This window comes from Rhyacophila brunnea, unplaced genomic scaffold, assembly GCF_057557595.1.
Source record: "Rhyacophila brunnea isolate RB1 unplaced genomic scaffold, BYU_Rbru_1.0 scaffold_15, whole genome shotgun sequence".
NCBI lineage: Eukaryota > Metazoa > Arthropoda > Insecta > Trichoptera > Rhyacophilidae > Rhyacophila > Rhyacophila brunnea.
Genome location: NW_028232806.1, coordinates 6,880,244 through 6,901,999, shown reverse-complemented (window position 1 = coordinate 6,901,999; position 21,756 = coordinate 6,880,244). Strand labels below are relative to the sequence as shown.

Genomic DNA, 21,756 nt, shown 5'->3' with positions numbered 1-21,756 from the left:
GCTCGCCAGTCTTCTTGCTTCGTTCCAGGTCAAACCAGCATCCCGTATACACTATATAGAAATATATAGTATTTAGTGGCCTTCCAGGACGCCGGAATCCGGAAGAATAGGCAAGCCAGGTTGTGATTCTCTTCTGGCATCCGCAGCACGTGGCTGAGCCAGGTCCAACGTCGCCTCTTCACTCTCAGCGCGATAAGAGGCTGCTTGGTGCGTTCTCTTATCTCCTCGTTGCTCCTAAAGTCAGACCACCCCACCGCACACCCAGTATCTGTCGCAAACATTTGTTTTCGAAGCTCAGTATACGGTTGCTCTGAGCCTTCGTAATGTGCCATGATTCGCAGCACCGTCGGAATGCAAGCGTCAAATAGGTGTGTTTCCATATATCTAACTACCTAAATTACATGATAATATGGCGACCAACTGAAAGTTGATGATAATCCGAATTCGAAATGGCAATGACTTAGTGGTAACAGCATGTAAAGAGGGAAATGAGCCCCTAAACGGCCTAAGCCCTAAACGATCTGCTCATACATCTGAGTCTATTCATATAATGTCATTTTTTCGTAAACAGGTAAACACATGTTTTTCAGGCATAGATCGCAGTATCTGTAGAATATAAAAATCCTTGCAAACAACCCTCTCAGGTTCTAATCCCAAGTCTGGCAAATTCACAAGTTGTTTTTCAGTGAGTCTTTGAACCAAGAGCATGCATTTAATAAACTGAGCAAGTGGCTGACATTCACTTCTCGTAAAAAAAACCTGTTATGAGACAATTCCACGGAAGGCGGCCAAGATCCACATAGGATTATAGAACCAATGGGAAAAATGTTAAAAAGTTAACTCTACCTACATTACAATAAGCGTGCCTATTGCACATTCGCGTTCACATCATTGCAGCATTGTCGTCGTATTCTGCTTGTCCGTATAGATCACAGTAATAAATAGAATTCCGATATACCAATACAGTAAATTTTGACGCAGAGTTTTGAATGTGTGAGCGTCCCACGAAAATGAGCCACGCATTTTATAGACGTGCAATAGTGTGTGTAATACATCAATATTAAATGAGCGTAAATGCATAAACCGAGAGCAGTTGTCAGTATTCGACGTATGAAGTATTTTTGACACGTCTTTAAATTTATCCCGTATTCTTCCTTACTAGAGATCGGTTGCCTGGTTCTCCTTACCCGTTAGGTATTTCAGTTCACATAATTTTTTAGTTCCCTGCCTATTTATTACATTAACCCACTTGCAAAACGGAAACACATATTATATGTGGAATTTACTGATAGCAAAACATGGAATCTGTATTTTAATATGTACGTATATCCGCTGTAGCGGAGCATATGGACACCACAATAATACCCACAAGTATCAATAACAAAACATTAATAAAAGTAGTCTTACCTGATCTCTACGGCAGCATAATTGTCGCGGAACACACTAAGCATCATGCTCACGATTTATTTTATCGAAATTACGCGAAAAAATTAACAATATTCTCACTTTTGTATCACGTACTTAGATATTATTATAATATCTATTCTCACTATAGTGTAAATATTGTGGTTAATATTTAATATCACTTGAAAAATTAATAAATTCCCGGGGGATTAATTTTTTGTACTAAGTAGTTCTTATATCACTTTTGGTCAAAGTAATGAAGATGGTGCGGCGTGCTAAGAAACGCGTTGATAATAGGCTGTGGGCACTCATGTATGGAGTCGATTTCAGTTTAACAATTCCTCTACAATCTGTAAAAAGTTTTTTTATATTTTGAGTATAGGACAGTGAAATGTGTCGCTGAGTTTCAAAACCCGCTATAACACTTTTTCATTATCCGCTATAACACTTTTTCATTATGTTGAGAAAATCATCAAAAACTTTTTGAACTAAAAAGGTTTTTGAATGTTTCAGTAGTGTTATAGCGGGATTTTATAGACACATTGATTTTGTTTCATAAATGACAGTTAATCGTAGCGGCTTTTGAAAGAGGCGATACAATTTTCATGTAGAGATTTTAATAATGAATACAACGATATATTATATATATCTTAATTATTTCAAAAAAGTGTTATAGCGGGTTTTGAAACTTAGCGACACAAATAATGCCAATGGCGGGTTTCGCGGGAAATTGATCGCTACAGCTATTACGCCATTTACGGACCGCAACCACATTCCCTACTTCCCTCAATTCAGAACTAGCCAAATTGCTCAGGTGAGCGTCATAAAGAGTTATTAATTATTTGTTAACTATCTCTGAAAATGACCATCGTATTTCGACGATTTTTTATGTCCTATGTCCAATTTTAATGCTAGTCAAGACAAACTGACTAACGTTCACCAAGGATACTGCATATTTTACATAGGATCGTTCTCCAATGTGTGCAGATTCATTCAATATTTCCCCACACTATACCTACTCATTTTTTGGAAAAAATTAACTTGGGGTAGTTTTGTATTAAGGTAACAGAGCGATCAATTGTCCCGATTAGCAATGACACCGGTAAATACGAGTGGTATAAAATCGGTATAATTTGGCAAAACTTAAAACTATTTTACAATATATTTTTGGCGATATTATATTTGAAGAACGATTGTTATTTGAATATTTAGGTCATTTAGGATTAGTATCGTTCACCGTTCCGATGATGGTGTTATAGCCCGAATCAACTACTAAACTGTATTTTAAGATCATATACGTAATGGATTTCTACCACATAAACGCTGGTTAAATCAATACAATATAATACAATGTATTAATAATGGTGGCGTAGGCATAATACAACGTTCGCATTGTGACGGTGCTGCTTTGCGGTAGCGAATCAGGACTATGCATTACTTTACGAACTTGACATTTTTTTATCTGTGCGCGCAGATCTTTTCAGGGCTTCGAACCGGAACTGAACTGAAAACCGGAAAAACCGTTATTTTTGTTGGAACGAAAACCGGAAAGGGATCGAAAAAAACGTTTTTTTCTGTTCGGTACATGTTCAAAAACGCACGTTAACACGATCTTACTCCACACTTCGGTTTTCGTAGGTGCAACACATCTTTTTTCTTGGGTCTTAGAAACATTTAAAATTAATCACTCCGAGCTGAACCAAAAACAGAAAAAACCGTATTTTTTCCGAACGGAAACCGGAACCGAACTGATATACTTATTATATTTTTTAACTTGAACCGGAACGAAAAAAATAACGGTTCGAAGCCCTGGATCTTTGGCTTTGAGAAAAATTAAATTACGTAGTTTGTATTTCTCATAACTCATACCCCGTAGAAATAACTGTAAATAAGAGGAAGAGAAACGGTTAAATAAGTTAGAATGAGTATAAAAGAAAAAAAACTTGACTCTAAAGACAGACATCCAACATAACCCGTCGTTGGTATATGATAGCGAATTAAATGATTTCTTTGACAATACGTGACGTTCCCCAAATAAAAACACAATATTTTATGAACGTCTTAAATTGTCTTTAATTGAAATGAAGCGATGTGTAAGGAATTCAAATGCTTTTGGGAGATGCATAACCATCAGGATTAACTAAGTCGTACTTGGCAATAAACACCAACAAGAATTACTAATTTAGCTCGAATTAGACGTGTATTAACCGTATTATGGTCTCGTTCTGCGCCACTGCCCTTTTCCGTAAATTTTATAAATGCTATATGACGCAATATAAGTTGCCGATATTTGCCTCCTAAAGATAGATGCCTATCTTAGGAACTTACGCATCGTATACGTACGCTAAGTATGGTTTTGTATCGCGCTCTAAATATACCTACATAATAATATCAAGATCAGCGTTGCCAAGCTAACGTTTTTATTGCAAGATCTAGCATTTTTGAGTAGTCGTCTAGCTTGAAAAATCGTATCTGGCATATGGCGTGAAATCCAGCATTTTTTTATCGATTTCTAAATGAAAAAAATGCTCGCGAAACCAATCCTGAGAAGAACTTTTGAGAATAAGAAAAAAATCGATGTAACCAACGAATTTTCACTGCAAGAGGCTAAACAAGCATTCAAATTTTGTCTTGCGAATTGATATTTTCCCTTTCTTTTTATTTTCAAGAAATTTTACGTTTTTCCCGCCAAAATAGCTTGTTTTCATACTCCGTCTGGAGTCAGGCATATATTTTTGTCGACAAGACTTGGCAACACTGATCATAATAGCAAATCAGTGTTGCCAACCGTACTATAATTATAGTAATTTGTACTATAATTTTGGCCCGCGTACTATGTACGATATAAAAGTCTGAAAATACTATAATTTTGAAATATCTCTAAAAAAAGCTTTTGTTAATCACTTTAGTGGTAATTTTCGGATTTCGCAAAAAGTCGCACAACTTGGCTGGAAGACGACCTAAAAAATTAGAATTTTCTCTAAAAAAGGTTCACGTTAATCACTTTAGGTGTGTAATATTTTGAAAATGCAAAAAAGAATCGGTCATTCAACGACTAGGTACTTATATTTTTTGCCGAAATACTATAATTTTTATGTATGCGTACTATAATTAGGTGACAAAAATATGGCAACACTGAATCAAGTGCACATACGACTTCTGCATCTATGAATCTAGATTAGTTCCCCGCTGATCGTCTAATTTTGCCAACATTAATACCGATTTTATACCACAATTGTTAAATTATTTTTATCAATCAAAAAGTTATTAACAATTACACTTTTAAATCGTCGATTATTCACTTGTTATAATAAGCCAATTAGATTATTGTGGCGCTTTGAGAGCGATCGAGCCCCGACTGGCGTGGCATGTTTGATTTTGGCAGACATCTTTGCTTCAGCTTCAGAATAATAAAAAAACATTAAAAATAAATAATACGGCAACACGTGACGAAGAATCGCTGGCGCTGTCATTATACTACATTTAAATTTAAAAACAACAGAGATTTTTTGGCAAAGTCCCGGATTTATAATTCGATTTATCGTGTATCGTAGGAATAACACTTTTGCTTTTGAAAGTCCAATTGATTTATTAAAAACAACACGTCATGTTTAAAGTAGCGTCACGAAATTGTTGGACTGCGTCATGCATTTATAGATCGAGCGACATCATATCGATAAATATAAGACAGTATCCCTTATTTCACACTATGCGGTTTTAACCGTAGGTATGGAAAAAATCGAACGGTAAAAATTCGAATAGGCAACAACTTCACGCTCTTTAGCTCTCGTATACGGTTTATGCATGGGTTTTTTTCCGTCACAAGCACAATTTGTGGTTGAGTGTCGCGATGTGCTGTACGATTTAAACCCGTCTAATGTGAAAGCGTGCATACGATCCTTTCACATTATACGGTTTAGACCGTATGGCAAAAAGTCGAACGGCGACATTCTTTTAGTGGCGTGGAGAAGAGCATGGCCATTTTCACATTACACGGCGACGATTAAAAACCGAAACGGCCCCGTATAGCAGCCGTCCATTTCACTGTATTCACGGCGCGCTCTCTCTCAGGACTTTTTGTCAAAAAGGAGATTGGGGGCTACAATCCTGCCAAATTCCATCTCCCTACCTCGAAAGACAGTTCACAGTAAAAGTCGAGACCGAGACGCCTTTTTGTAGCTCTTTCGACCAATATCAACCAGATACCAAATTTTCTTGCGACAATTTCTCAATTAAGAATCTCATTGATAAGAATTCTCGAAAATTCAATAATTTCTTGAGACTTCAGATTGGCCTTTTCTAATCATTGTTTATCGAGAATTCTTGAGACGTGATTTCTGGATCACAACCTCGATTCCACAGTGAGGGATTCGAAAAGAAAAAAATATAATATAACAAAAGCATGTCTTCTTTGTTAAGTAAGACCGACATATTTAAGAAAATAAAATTATCCTGGATTCTCCACAAAGACCCTCGATCTACCTACGAATAAGTGACGATGTCGAAGTATTTCCAAACGCCGCAGTGTTTACAAACACGCAAACACACTTACAAGGCACGTGGATGCGAAAAAAATGGAAAGATCACAGGTGCATTAACCGACAATTAAATAACAAATTACGTGGATATCTAAAATAAAATAAAATATTGTGGTGTCATTATACTTTCGTGAGTAATACACGAATAATAAATAACTAATAAGTAATAATAACAAAAAACTACTAGTGTTGCCAGCGGGAAGGAATCCAATTTTTTATATACGTGAATATTTTTTTTAATATCTTGTTATTTGGGGCATATGGGTGATTATTCTACTTACCTACGCAAGACACAAAAATATAATTTTATTTACAAAATTAAAATAAACATTGATCAGCAGGAGTTGATATTATGTACATTTTGTTTTAAGCCTCTTAAACGCAAAATAAGTTGCAAAATAAACGCAAGATAAGCAGACTGCCTACGTTTAGTTTAGATAGTATGTCCGTTAGTACCCACGATCTACGTATTTTTTGTAATTACTCATCTAAATATTCTAATAATACCCACCTGCAGTAACCGAAGCGGTGAATTTGGATGCCCATCAATATTGACAAGGTCGGTCAAAATTTTAAATAAAATGTGAATGTTTTGGATTTTGTACAAGTCAACCACATTAATTTGTGTTCGAGATGAAAACAACACAACCGTTCACACCAATTTCAAATTTCACGGTTTATATTGACAACATATTTTTAAATTATGGAATTGGCTGTTTGAAAGAATCCTATTGAAAAACTTATGCCGGACACACTCTTGACTACCTTAGTTCTATCAGGGAAACTCTCGCCGAGCGGCTCGGCAAACGACTCGACGAGAGTGTAGTAGGTCTGGCATTACAGTATTTTATAGATGCGGGCAATAAGACACCTACAATAATTGAATCTGCATTATAAAATGATTTGTAACCAATTTAGTCATTTGTCTTATATAGTAATCCATTCAAAGCTGCACGTCCACGAGCCCAGAGTGAGAGGTCGTTTTGTCCCGGTTTAAAATTAAAAACCTAATTCAATCAACTTACATTATCGAAATATTTGAATACTGAATTTAAGCCGAGTTATGGAATATATTTTCTATCAAAACGGCGTGGCGTCTTCATCCTCACCGATGTTTCTTTGGGAGGAAACGTAAAAATCTATCGAATTTTTGGATAAAAGTGAATTTTGTCTATGGAAAAATAAAATAAGATAAGTTTAGTAATAGCCATTTCAAAGGAAAAAATATTACGGCGACAATCAGTAACATACTTATGATTTAAATAAAAAGATCATTCGAATATGTAGTCATAAAACAAGATCAAACGAAAGTTGACATTGAAAGAGTTGCCATTGTAAATAATAGTTATCTATCACGCGACAATAGCATCAACACAACAATAGGAAAGCTTCAGATAAAAAATAACGATTAGTGGAAAAATTAGAGATGTTGTTTGTGTTTGCCATAGAGTCCATAGACAATACATTAGAGTACCAAGTCAATGGATAATTAGAGCGGTAACAGGAAAGACAAAGTTTAAAATTAGAATAACAATTATTAGGCACACAAGCGTTGCACGCACTCCTGAGTAATTGGATAATTTCGTTAGAAGTGGAATTTTCCATCACGACTGTTTTTGTTTTGTAACGGCGTTCGATCATTGTGACAGGCATGGAAGTGTGATAATATGATATCTGGTATTAATATGTTTGTAGGTATTGATAGTTTAATCATAAAAATGGCACGAATGCAGCGGTTTCAAATATCCAACATGGTCGGAAGGATATTGTCCTAGACACTATACAGTGTATGTATAACACATTAATATAATTGCAGTAGCGTATCGCCATTTTTGTAATTATTTATCAAACATGGCAACACAATTGTGTAAAAAAGGTACACCAAATTGGCCATATCATGTATAGATAGATAGATAGATATACTTGGTACAAAATTAGAAGACGGTTTTGTGTAGCTTTTTGTGCTCAAAAATAATAGTTTAAACTAAAAGATTATATACAATAAACTTTAATTAAAATAACTGATAATACTGACTATTTCGGCCAATGGGTATATAGCGATATAAAGCAAATTCTATCGGATAACGAATATTATGTTGGTGTTATTGACCGTCTTAAATATTAAATTCACCTCTACGTACGTAAGTAACACGGGCCCTATGTTAGAACTTTCGAGTGCTAGCTGCCCGGTCGACATGACGTCATATGACATCATTGTGACGTACTACCGGAGTGATAATAGCATTCGATAAAATAACGCTGGTCAGACAGTGGCGCTATTCATTGTCACCATACACATATAGGTGTTTCATCATAATAATATCTATGGTGAGTACTATGCGCTGGGCGACATGCCTCGAGCGTATATTGGCTGACGTCACAATTACATTGTCGTCGGCTGACACACGAGTCGATAGTTAGGAAATCGCGATGCAGTCGTTGAACATTCAGGACCAAGACACTACAATTGATGACACACCTGACTAAGCCAAACCGACTTAGTATCCGCGTCAATTTATGGCGCCGTGTTTCAAGGGGCCAAAATCTGCCCTTTAATGACTAGCGACGCCACCAAATAGTGGAAGATAACAAAATAATCAAGTACCTATGTCGTATACAAGAATACAGGCGCATAGGTACACAGTATTGTATTTCGTATTATTATGTTACACGCAAGAAAGAAAACAGATTAGCGTGATACGTTTTAATTCGTAGGGTGCCTGCTGATTTGAATACCGTTTCGTGTATTTGGATAAAATGTTTGTGATTTTCTCCTCTTTATCTTCTTAGGGTATTCCCTTCCATGTGAAAACTGGTTGAGTGAATGGCTAACGATGACAATAAATAGGTACCTACCTAGATGCTTCACACTGTGAACCTGAGGAATTCGGAGCAAATTGGCGATTACCTCTTCATTATTTTGAAGTAGCAGTTGAATAGGTACGAAGGTATTATAATTTTGAAAAAAAAAGTAGCTCTTATGGGGCTTGCAATGAATTATCGAAATGCATCCATACAACAATAAAATAAAAGTTTTTTAATGACCGTAGCGAGACGAGAAATTAATCGAATGCACGAAAACCATGACCGATGACCCCTGGACAATCTAAAAAACAGGTTGTTTGAAAAACGCTTTGGAAATTTTAGGAACATTTTGGAAAGTTTATCATTAATTAGTAAGGCAAGAACTTTATTTACAACCACCAAACGAGATTTTACGCTGCACGCACAAGATAGGCGTAGTTACACATTGTCCCAAAAAATAACGTAACCTTTAAAACATTACATTTGACTACTTCATGAAAGATTAATGACTTACATTTTACTTTAACCAATTAATTCAATTGTACAACTAAAGTTTAATTATAATAATATTTTACCATGACATTTTTTTATACTATCATAATTCAGGCTTTCAGACAAAGCCTTTTTCGTAAGTTTTTATAACCTGGATATTTTACGGTTACGATGTTTTCTAAGGAAATAAGAAATAAAAATTTGATAAACAAGAAATTAACGTACGTTTCCAACATTATACAGGTATGCAATGCGACATTTGAAGGATGCATAAAGTAAATAATAAGAGGCCTGAATTTTTCTGGCAATCTTAAATTACAGTATTCGCTCTCAATTGTAAATATAAACACACGAGATAAGAAAATTGACAACAAATATTTTGTAAACATGACAGATAAAATACAACATGGCCGCCAGAGTACAATGGTCGCGTTCTAATTTTGAAAAGTTAAATAAATTTGTACATACCAATTACTAGAAATTAACGAAGGCATGGTGGATGATATCGATTTACTTCTTGATAAACTTTTTTTACTAGAACAATTTAATGCCGGTATGGCACTTAACGTCATAACTCAACCGAGATGGGTCAGTTGGACAAGCGATTGGCACCGTGCACCGAATTTATTTGCGCAAAAAAAAACAGAGAATTGCCACACCTAAAGTATTTTGAAATATTGTCTTTGGCCATTTTATCATTAGAAAATTCACTTGTCACATTACAAAATAAATACTGAGAAACTGCAATAAAATCAATTCTTTACAAATAAATAAAAAATCGGCATATTTTAGCGATATGTTTGCGCAACCGGAGTCATGTTTAATACTATGGCAATATTTATTTAGACATTTGTACAACCTTTATTGTCTATGAATTAGTACTTTGACTTTGTATTTACGTCATTTATCTACTGCTACATTCTTTATATTTTGTTAAAATAAAATAGTAACATAAAGATGGTTGAACAACAAAAACAACGGGTCGAGCAAGAAATGACAAAGCTTTTGGACGAATTGGACAAATCATACTTGCGGCGAATGCAGGTTAATAAAAAAAATCTGTCGGCTTTTTGGTTATGTCTGATTTGCTATCATGTGCCAAATTATTGATAATTAAACATGATTTCCAGGGTGACATGCATCGCTGTGCAGCTCAATGTTGTGATAATACATCATATTCTTTGGACAGAACTCATTCGTGCATTGAAAACTGCGGCGTCAAACTCAACAACGCTAATAACTTCGTCCAGGTAACCTCAAATACTATGTCATACTATGCTGAATTCAGATTCCTGATAACTATCTTAGAAATAGAGAGCATCAGTTGTTTATTCTCCCAAGGTGCAGAACCAACCTGCCACTGGTAATCCCAATTGCTAGGGCGATAACTATGTTCAACCAAATGGCTTCGGGTGTTATATTCCACTTCCGTGAGGTGAGTTTAGGTGGATGCTATTTTAATAGGGTCTCCTTAACCGACTCGGTTTAGTTTTTATTGGGCAAGCGACTGGTAAGCTCTTGTACATTAGAGCCAATTATTATTATACTACTGTTTAGCGAAATGACAGATTTGATTCAATGGAAACTGATTGATGTCATGGAAAGGTCAACCTTACTCCACCAATCGTATATGGGTTTATTTACTTATACTTTCGATATCTGCTTATTCCATAAAGTCATCTAAATATATTGTTAGATTAGGTTGCATCTAGGGACGTCAAATAAGTATTGATGCTTTTTGACCGATACTTCAATGCTTTTTGGCCAGTCGTCAAATCATTTGATAATTTTTCACTAGTTAGACTACTTAAATACTTATTGGCGATTAAAATGCATTAGAACGGGGGTAGTCAACCTTTTTATACCTACCGCCCACAGTTGTATCTCTATTAGTAGTAAAAATGTCTAACCGCCCACCGGTTCCACAGTAATTTTTTTTTTTTTTTTTCGACCATGTCCGATCCTGATAGGATCATATGGGCGGCATAAGCGTTGGACTATAAAGCCGTGGGTCCCAGGTTCGAATCCTGGGTCTGGCAAGTACACATATTGTTTTTCAATTTGTGTGTGTCAGGGTATGGACCTAATAGGTTGAGCAAGTGGCTGACATCCATTTCCACAGTAATGGTGATTTATAAAGTATGGATGTAACTTGACTTCATAAAATTTATAAAGCAGAGTTACAGCAAGACAAGTTAAAACACATAATAATAATTACTTACCAAATACTTTATGTCAGACTTTCACTAAGTTTGGCAGAATAAATCTTTATAAAACAACTTACTGTAATTAAATCTATCTCTTTATTTGTACTTTGCATACATAGAAGCATGAAGTCTGATGAAATTACATTTAATTAATTATTAAGTTATTAATGAGATCCCTGAGGCTTATGCTGCGAAACTAAATAGCTACCGGATATCTGGCTCAATTTTTCTGAGGAACAAATGATGATCCCTTTCGGAAATATTCAGGCGGTTTCTTTCTTTGGTCATATGATTAACAGCACTAAAGCCTAATTCCACAAGATATGAAGGTTTGTTTACAAAAACAGCGTAATGACAGAATTGAACAATTTTACAGGAAAGCAAAAGAACTTTATAGAATCTCTTTCTTGTGAATTATAATTTTTTTTTCTTTTGATATGATACTAGGTACACAATATGTGCTTATTTTTCAATAAGAAATAATAATCATTAGGACTTTTGAAGTGCCTATCAGAAAAATATCTAATTAGACAGATGTCATTTGACTTAATTATTATGATGTATTTGTAGAAACTTTTTTCTCAAATGATTTTTTTTTTGCCGGATTAAATAAATTGAACACCTTTTAACTCGTGTTGAGTTCAATTTTTGAAAAACGGTAAATGAGAGAATATAGACATTTTAAAAAAACAAAATTACATAAATCTCAAATATGAAAAAAACTGACATAATATTATCACCGGCCTTCTTGCGCTCTTAGGCGGAGATGGCAGACCGTGATAATGTCATGGCCAAGAAGCGGGGGTGGGGGGACAGAAACGCACGGTGTATTTTGTCAAGGCTGGTTTATTTTTATCGTATTTGCGATTTGGTGGGCTGCAGACGTGGTGTCGCGGGCTTGGCTGCTGGGGCTTCGCATCCGAGGCGATGCTCGCTGTCCGGCGTCCGATGGGAGAGAGGATCGGGGCTTGCAGCTTGGCGTGCTGCCGATGTGGTCCTTTGTTTCCTGGAGATGCTTGAGAAGTCTGCCGACGCGGTCCTTTTGGCGGGAGATGTATCTTGGCTTCTCGTCCGAGGCGAGCAGAGACGATGCTGGCTGTCCGGCGGCCAATCGAAGAGAGAGCTTTTCGCGCGTGTTCAACCGTCAGATTCGGCGTCATCCCGCTCTCGGCCGCGAACCTCCCTGTTTTATCGACGGATTCTAGTGGCGGCGCGAGCGGCCGTTTTCGGCAGACTGCGCCTGCATTTTGGCGGGAGCGCGAACGAATTTGAATTCGGATTTGAGAAGGCGGGCTCTGCTCGGTCGAGGGTTGCGAGAACAGCGAAGAGTGGACGTAGGCTGTGGTGTCCTGGGAAAGTTAATGGTTCGGTCCGCCCTTTGAGGTAGTCTCCTGTGGGAGACTTCCATCTGGTATCAATATGTTGTTTTTGTAATACACCTTTCATATGATGTGGGGAAAGGTATCAATAAACTGAATATCATTTTCCATATGATTGGATATAAGACAGGCATTTTTTATTTTGCCATAGGTTTTCATATCCACCACTATCGAATTTATGTTTTTAAAAGCCCTACCGCCCACCATGAAAGCTGAAACGCCCACTACTGGGCAATCAAACATGTCAAATACTTTACCCATTATTTTCGAAATTTTTGCTCCAGATGGGGGATGGAAAGTGTTAATATTTTAATATTCCTTGTTCGTTATTCCCCAAAAAATACATTGGTATTTTTTTTTTAATTTGACAGTTTCGAGTCGATATATCAAAAACATACAATCCTCAAGCGTGATTGGCAACACAGACTGTTTTTTAAATGCATAATGAAATAAATATATACCGTGAAATAGGGTGAGATTAGACCAATTCTATTTTCAAAACTTTTTGTACCAAATTAATGTTTTAACCCTTAAATGTTGCTAAATAGTCATGCCGGATGACTATATAAATTTAGTGTAATATGATTAATATTTGTAAAAAAACATTGCATTTTTGTAATATTAAAAGTTTCGGTACAAGTCGGTTATGTGGAATACAGCGGCAAACACATTTTGAAAATAACCGATATACTGGATTGTTTGTTAGGTTAACCTAACCAAATCTAACCTAACCTAACCTAACCTAACCTAAACTAACCCAAACTAACAAATAATCCAGTATATAGGTTATTTTCAAAATGTGTTTTCCGCTGTATTCCACATAACCGACTAGAACCAAAGTTTCAATACCTTCATTATAATAACCGACCTGATCTTTGACATGAGCACTGGCGAACAATGGAATGTATTTTATCTTGCTGTATTATCTATTGCTCTATGTAACTACATACTTAACACAATCACTGCTGACCTTTTAATTACCACATTTAAATAACACGTTGATTATATCTAATGGCCAAGTACTCCAAACGCGCCAGTCGCGGTGTTGGCACTTAATGTAAAACTTAAAACACTTAAGGCTTATGGGTTCATTTGCAAGAATCAAATTTGACGTAAGCGACAAGCATTGGAACAAAATAAACATGTTATTGTATAGGTATATAGAAGTATTATATTATAACATTTTAATGTACACGTGCAATATGCTGCTGTCTGCTGTCTGCCGCCTAAGCGAAGTTTGAGCGAAATCAGGGGTTTCGAAAGTATTATTTAATAAATAATATTTTTTTCCTAACAAATTATATAAATTTTTGTAGGTAGTAGGTAGAATAAATTATAACAATAAAAATAGTAGACCTCCAAATAAGAACGTCATATTATTGATATGCTGAATTTGTGAAGTGATACATTTTCTTGAACCTATCATATTGTAAGATCAAATTCAGTGCAAATATTTTTCAAAAAAAAATCTAATACTTATGTAGGTTTCTGAGGTATTTGAAATATATATACTTATGTATTATATAAGGGCAAATTCGGTGTGTATGAATACAAAAAAAACGAAAGTGTGAACAAATATAATTTTAATAATTTTCATAAGCTCATTACAAATTATACGTTTAACCCTTTTTGCTTCGCTTTAGGTTCATCCGTACTGAGAGTAAAAGATAAGTCACACATATTACACTTAATAACAAATTCAGATACAGATCGTCTTCTAACTTCGGAAAATATAAATAAATTTGCCATAGTCATGAAAAAAAAATTGAATGACTTGATATTTCAATGAGGCGATTAAAAAATTAATTAAAATTTACAATGCGGCGTCCATCCAAATCTTGAAGCGGTTTCCCAATAGACGCACATTTCGGAAATAAATGAAAGTATAAAATTAATAAAACAATATATAACACTAGCTAAAGTACCCGGCTTTGCACAGGGTCGCTTCGTGGATACATTTATCTAAAATATCTGCAATACAATATGCCAATATGAAAATAATTCTAATAGGAGTAAAGGTCAAACAAAAAACACTAAATTAAAATCGAATCCACAATATACAAACGTTATAAATAGTATTAATATGTAATTAATATGTATGTAACGAAGAAGAAGAGGCGGGTTCAATCTGAAATTCGAGATCTCCACCACGCACTCCGGCTCGTCAGCCGCCGTCTACCCTCCAAATGTTGTCGAAATCCGACTGCGCCTGTGGATTTTTATAAACAAAAACCGACACAACGGTACAAACATACAAACATCCAAATATATTTTCGAAATTATAGTAAGTATAGATAATAAATAAAAACGGGAAGTGAAATATGTGTTATTTATATCATTGAAACAATACACGTATTAAAAATTAAATCAATCCAAAAATTGTTTATAGGTATCCAAATTAAGAAACTATTTAATGTGTATGATTATAATTATTGATAACACCTGGCCGGCCTATAATAATGAATATGGGCCGATAATAATAGAATTCATTATGTCAACATTGGACGAGGGTTGTCCACTGATTTTTTTTTAAATGTTTGATTTCTAACATTTAATTAATATAAAATAATAATGCGTTTGCGGCTAGATAACTAACTCATTGGCACCGGGGAAGTGGAATGCGCATTATGCGCAATTAATTTTTAAATGGCAAATATCACGTTAATTATTACATTATTTAAAATGCCCCGGTGGCAACGAACTATGTTACATTAAATACCATTATCTCCTTAGCGGAGCATATGGAGGCTTATACTATCAGACTTTTTATGAGGAATGGTAGTTAATCTGGATAAAACACACATTGCAAAAACATGTAATTTTGCCAGACGTGGGATTCGAACCCACACCCACTGCGCTATGCCAACTACTCCACTGTAGGATAGTAAAAATAATATTCTTTTCGACCGTATCCGATCCTAATAGGATCATATGGGCCTCCACAGAGTGGAGGTTTGTATTGACAGATTTTTGTTTTTACGATAAATGTATGTCAGCCACTTGCTCAACCTATTAGATCCATACTTGTGACTCATACACAAATTGAAAAACAATATGTGTACTTGTTAGACCCAGGATTCGAACCTGGGACCCACGACGCAATAAGCCAACGCTTACGCCGCGTGGCTATCATGGGTGTGTTATAAAAATAATTATAAAAATAATAATTATCATAAAATAAATTGCTAACGGAAAGGCATGATTATCTGAAGATACAAAATAATATTGTACCGTTGGGCAATCATTTGAGATATTTTTCCACTTCGACGGCGACCAGCGCATGGTTTGGCTAATGTACCGCTCATGATTTTCCCATGTATAATACGAAGCCACCTTCAAAGAATGTTTAGTAAATTATCTTTTGAATAAACTTGCACAAAAATCTAATAAACATATTTTTGATTTCAAGAAATTCACGCAAGCTACCTTATAAAATATGTGGCAACCCTGTGACTGGCTTAAGTTTTGTTTAAAACTGTTGTTATGTAAATATTACGTCTGTCAAAATAATATTCCGCGATGAACTAAATTCTGGAAGAAAAAAAACACGTCCTCACTGCGTCCCAGTTGGTCGCCGACTAACTATATTAATATCGAAAGAATGAAAAAACTGTATGGATCAATCAATCAAATTGCCTTTTTTTAATAATTTTGCAAAATAATTATATTTCTAAAACGTCTGAAAACAGGATAAATACATGAAAATGTACGACGTGTTTTAGTAATACAGCGTCACTAATTATACCAAATGTATGGGGTTTTATTTATTTGTTCATTGTTAATTATTATTTATAGTATTACGTGAATGTTATATTATAATAAAAAAAATATTTTTATTGTGCAGTATATATTATTTTGTGAGAAAAAATCATTCAAAATTGGCTGATGTATACTCAAACTAAAATGGCTTTAAAATCTTTATTTTTCCGAAATTAAAAAAAGTACGTAGGTTAATCAATGAAATGTATTGTTTTACCCATTTCTTTGATACAATATATACCTGCAAAACTATTATTAAGCTCAACATTCATTGTGGCGTGACAGTCGTTTTGACCAATTTCGAAAAAAGGACTGACTAATTGTCATTTATTTTAAAAAGTAAAGCGATTCGAAAAATTTTAATGACACAGAACGTTTTAGTTGAATACTATTTATTAGATTTTAAATAAATAAAGAGTTTATTGTGTATCAATTCGTTTTAAACATGCTTATCATTTCCGCGATTCCGAGAAGACAGGAAAAAACGGGTCCAATGGCCTTAAACATGTAAATAAAGTTTTGTTTATTGTTCAGTGGACCAAGGGGTGAAATTAGTCTTGATAGAGTCCAATTAATATACATTATACAACAATAGATTTTCATAGTTGTGGTGGTTATCTGTAGAAATGAAGAACTTCTCTCCAAAATAAATAGTATCGGCATTGATAATGTTTTCTCCCATATTAATTAATCTTGTATTTTAGTTAATTTTTGAATGTCTCCCATTTCAATTGATTTCAGTATAGATCGTCTGCCTTTTTCATTTTTGCATCTAATAACCCTAACTACATACCACGTTTCCTTTATATTGCAGACTGAACTAAATCATCTTCAAAACAGACTCCAGCGATGTATAATGCAATGCAATGACGACATACGAGATATAATGGGACCCAACCCAACGCAAGAAGTGGTAAATATATGATAGTTCTTCTTTTAAAAGACGCCAGGTCTACTTGTATGTTATTTATTTTTTCGAGATCTTAAATCTGAGTAAATCTTATCCAACAAGAAAAAAGCCTCCGGTTGTCGCATTCATTGATGGGAAATTAGAAAGTGAAAGCTTGGTGTACTAAAGTAATGGTAGAAAGATTATAAGTCGTACTGCAAAGAAGAAAGATGACCAAAAGAGCTTATATGGCTCATAAACAATATTGATAAAAGAATCACGGCGATACCAGGATAAATCATTTGACAATTCAATGTTGCCATATAATTTAAAATACCTATCCCAACTAAATGGGAAAAATTGCCGTATGTCATTGTATTTTATAAAATTTATTACGTAATTTTTGAATATTTCAGACATAAATCATGGAAAATAAAAATGTAAAACAAGAATTAAAATATCGTCAGTGTTTTGTAAAAAGGGCGAATTTGTATCTCCACAGGAAAGTACTTAACAAAACGATAATCGACTAAAATTAAATTAATTAAATTTACAAAATAAAAAGCGAATGTGACATATTAGGCATTTTAAAATATTATCTAATAATACCTATTATAATGACAATATTCTTTCTAAGCTTTATTATAAACTTGTTACATATTTATAATCATCTACAGGTAAAAAACAAATAAATATCAAAAGTTAAAAATCCTCGTGTAAAATAGCATTTTGGTGAATTCGCCCTTTTTACAAAACACCGACGATATGTACTATAGTGTACTACATAAAATGAAACGGGACTGCAGAAACTACACGCAAATAGCGGGAAAATGTGAATTCCGGGAACATAAATTTCACTGTGGTTATCTTTGAATCATTCTTAAGATTGTTTTATACCTTGAAATAACTATCAATACATCTTACTAAGTATTGTTTATCTCTACATATTTTCAAAATAGTTAAGTTGTCTAAATTGATTGATGCGGTATTAATCTAATTATTTTTTTCATTTTATTTTCAGGCTGACAGGTGCTCAATTAAGTTTGACAAGTGCGCAGTACTTTGCGTGGACAAACACGTTGAAACTATTCCAAACTTGATGAAGTCTGTGAAAGCCGTTTTGGCAAAAGGACCGCCAAACACTGCTCAATCATACTCATAGTTCATCAATACGGTCGTTGGCGAACTGATTATAACCTAGTGTAGCCATTTTAGTTCATATTAGACATTGTTATTGATTTAAAGACAACAAAAGCTTATGAATATGTCGTAATAGAGTAATTTTCAAATCTATGTTGATACATTTTTTATAATAGTAAGATGTCAAAACACGCTATGTCCGTTTTTCTGAATTGTTCTGGAGAGCATTTTTATACTTCGAAAAATATTCAAACAATGAACAAATCACATATTGACATAGCTTATTTCTCCTAACCTATAAGACCTAGACATACCATATTTTGATATCTTGTAGATCTCACTGAGATGAGTCTGAAGGTATAAATAAAAAAAAGACGTATCATGTTTTGCCATCTTACTACAGAGGTATAATAATTGATCGTAGGATATGCGTTTTAGTTATAACTGCTATAAGCGAAATTTCATGATCAACGAGGTATTTGAAAAAGAAAACAATTTAAAATATTAAAATGTTTTTTTTAATAAACTGCATATACAAAATATACGTCATACAGAACTTCATTTTGTTCTGTGTTGCAGAAAAGAATCAATATAGTCTACCCTGCTTGGCCTGTGCATTTATTATGTAAAATTTGTTGATAACTGTTAAATCTGATCATACGTACACGATTCCACTCACTATGATGATTATTGGCACGTGGACACGTCTCAATAAATGGGACAAAAAAATGTTATTAAAAATCGATAACGAATTCGCACTCACTGGTGTCGCGATGAACGAGTGTTACCTTTATACTGTACAGCTCCAAACGATATCGGGTAATAGAGGTAATTCAATGAATAATAGACAAAATTTAAGAAACTAACATCTTTATTGAAAATACATAATTTTAACAACCTCCGAAACATGACTATTACTAAATTTGTACAGAATAGGTCTTGCACCCACGTCTATAACAATGCAGATGGTGATATTTACCGATTAATCTATCAATACAATTGCTATCCATGTAGAAATTTGGTTACAACTATGCCAGGATTGTGATAGATGTGGATTATTGTCGTATTCGATAATTCTTATTTTCTAGACATACTTCTTATACATATGTTTCTCAGGTTGTTCAAATTATGTACATTGAAGTCAGTAGAAATGATTTTGTTATTATTTAAGAAGGACATACGAAAACAGTTGCATTACACAACGCACCCTCTATATTGAATTTATCATTGAACAGTGGAATCTCATTTTATCATTACTTGCCCAATCATTTTTCCGCGATTATGTACATATGTCGAGATCTGAAATGTGTCATTCCTTCTATTGAATGCTTCAAATTTGTGATTATATTTGTGTATGTATTTTGTAGATTAACGATTATTGATTTACATAAAATCTGTGTGTATCTTCCGCTCATTGTCACAATAGCTGCCACCTGTCCTCACAACATTAAAAACCATCAATATTAGTAAAAATCAATGCTATCTATCTGGCATAAAGACAAGGAAAAATAGTTTCGAAAGCACATGAATCAATGTTTATTTATGAAAACTAAACAATTGTAGAATTAACAAAGAAGATTGTTTCTCGCTAATTGAGTTAATCTGTTCTATACATTTATCTATACACAGCTTTACGTACATTATCATTTTTTTTTGTCACTTGATCTGTTAGTGCATAAGGTGTTCCAATTAATGCCGTTAATGTTTAACAGTGTTTTATATTATTATATTGTTAAATATATACACATTACTTAGGTATGAAATTTATTATACCAAAATTATTCTAATAAAGATATAATTATATTATTTGTTATATTTCTATATTATATTATTCGAGACATATCAAATCTTTCAATCTAAGGAAAGAAAATTTTACGTCCACCATGAACACATTCTTGGACACATGTTAGCTAATACATGTTAAAATTTTTATTTTTCAAATTTTCGATTTAGATTTATAGAAATGAGTTTTAAGATACAACACTATCTAATGGTAATATGTTCGCACCATGATAAAAGTAGCAGGGAACATATTGTCTTAATCCAATATACGACTTCTATAAACGTCGTGTCGTATTCCATTCCATAGTACAGGACGTCAATGGATGTCCTGTCATATCACATCTCACAAAATACGACGTTTATAGACGTCATGTCCGCGAATGTGTTAAGGCCTACCATAATAATTCAGTCTGCGGTAGTGCTAGTTATTAATAATCATCGAATGCAATGCTGCAACTTGCTTGTAATAATTTTCAATTAAGTACATATTTTGCTCAAATTATTACCATTTATTTCAATTATCATTTTCGAAATACAAGCAGTTTACCATATTTCATTCAAAGTATGTGCAATATCTAGCACTTACATCGAGGCTTACAGTTTTGCGTCAAGGTCTAACCATAGTGGGCCTTGACCATGGCCCCCACATCCTAAAGCGGGCCCCTCAACCTATCACTAAGGTTAAGGGTTGTGTAATTTTCTACAGAAGTGTTCCATAAATGGTATTCTGATGAGCTCTAGGCTTCCACAAGGTAAACTTAAGGGTATTCCGTGTATTTTTAGCGACTTTTTGTATTTCTAAATAAATCTACTTGAATTATTGAGCTGTTCGCACTTGGCATCATATTATGAAGCACTAATCGCGACCCTTTTTTGTGGTAGCCAAGTAACATGCAACCCTTCGCCATATTGGATAAATAGTCATTTTTATTAGTATGAAAATACACTAAAAATAATTATAAAATAAAATTTTACACTGAATTATCTGGTTTTTCTTCATCGTGTCGGGTCTACAATAGCTACAATGTGTCGCTCCAGAAGTTAGCGAAAGCCACACCATTTTCCTTGGCTTATAGGATCTCGTCGAAATTGCAGCATACTCTGCAAGCCTTTCATGAAAATAGATGCTCCATGCTTTGAGTTTCACCGCACTCGCAAGTTTGGTCATCGGAGAACCCCTACTTTACCATATTATCTCAAGTGCGCCCGACAATCTGATTTATAACCACAAAACAAATTAGTAACATAGAAATATGAAAGCCAGGCGCCATAGACCAAGATTTTGAGGCTGAATTCGCTTTATTAGTTTATGATTGTCAGGCCATATAACGCTCATGGAACACAAAGCGCTCCGACTGTCC

At 34.4% G+C, this 21,756-nt stretch overlaps 2 protein-coding genes across 2 annotated transcripts in view; both read left to right on the top strand.

The window, feature by feature from the left end:
* The window catches only part of D12 (YEATS domain containing 2 homolog D12), a 440,970-nt gene that overhangs the window by 53,855 nt on the left and 365,359 nt on the right, over positions 1–21,756 (top strand). The window lies entirely within an intron of this gene.
* LOC147074856 (TIM double twin CX3C motif protein) lies at positions 10,117–20,117 on the top strand. Its single transcript, XM_085943044.1, has 4 exons — positions 10,117–10,283; positions 10,370–10,489; positions 17,399–17,497; positions 18,495–20,117. Exons 1-4 carry the CDS (start codon positions 10,197–10,199, stop codon positions 18,633–18,635), a joined length of 447 nt encoding a protein of 148 aa, XP_085799170.1. The 5' UTR covers positions 10,117–10,196; the 3' UTR covers positions 18,636–20,117.

Excerpts from the sequence above, each read along its gene's own strand:
- LOC147074856 (XM_085943044.1), top strand. The coding sequence starts at position 10,197 with ATGGTTGAACAACAAAAACAACGGGTCGAGCAAGAAATGACAAAGCTT. Across the intron at positions 10,284-10,369 it reads CATACTTGCGGCGAATGCAG|GGTGACATGCATCGCTGTGC; the intron begins GTTAATAAAAAA and ends CATGATTTCCAG. Across the intron at positions 17,498-18,494 it reads CCAACCCAACGCAAGAAGTG|GCTGACAGGTGCTCAATTAA; the intron begins GTAAATATATGA and ends TTTTATTTTCAG.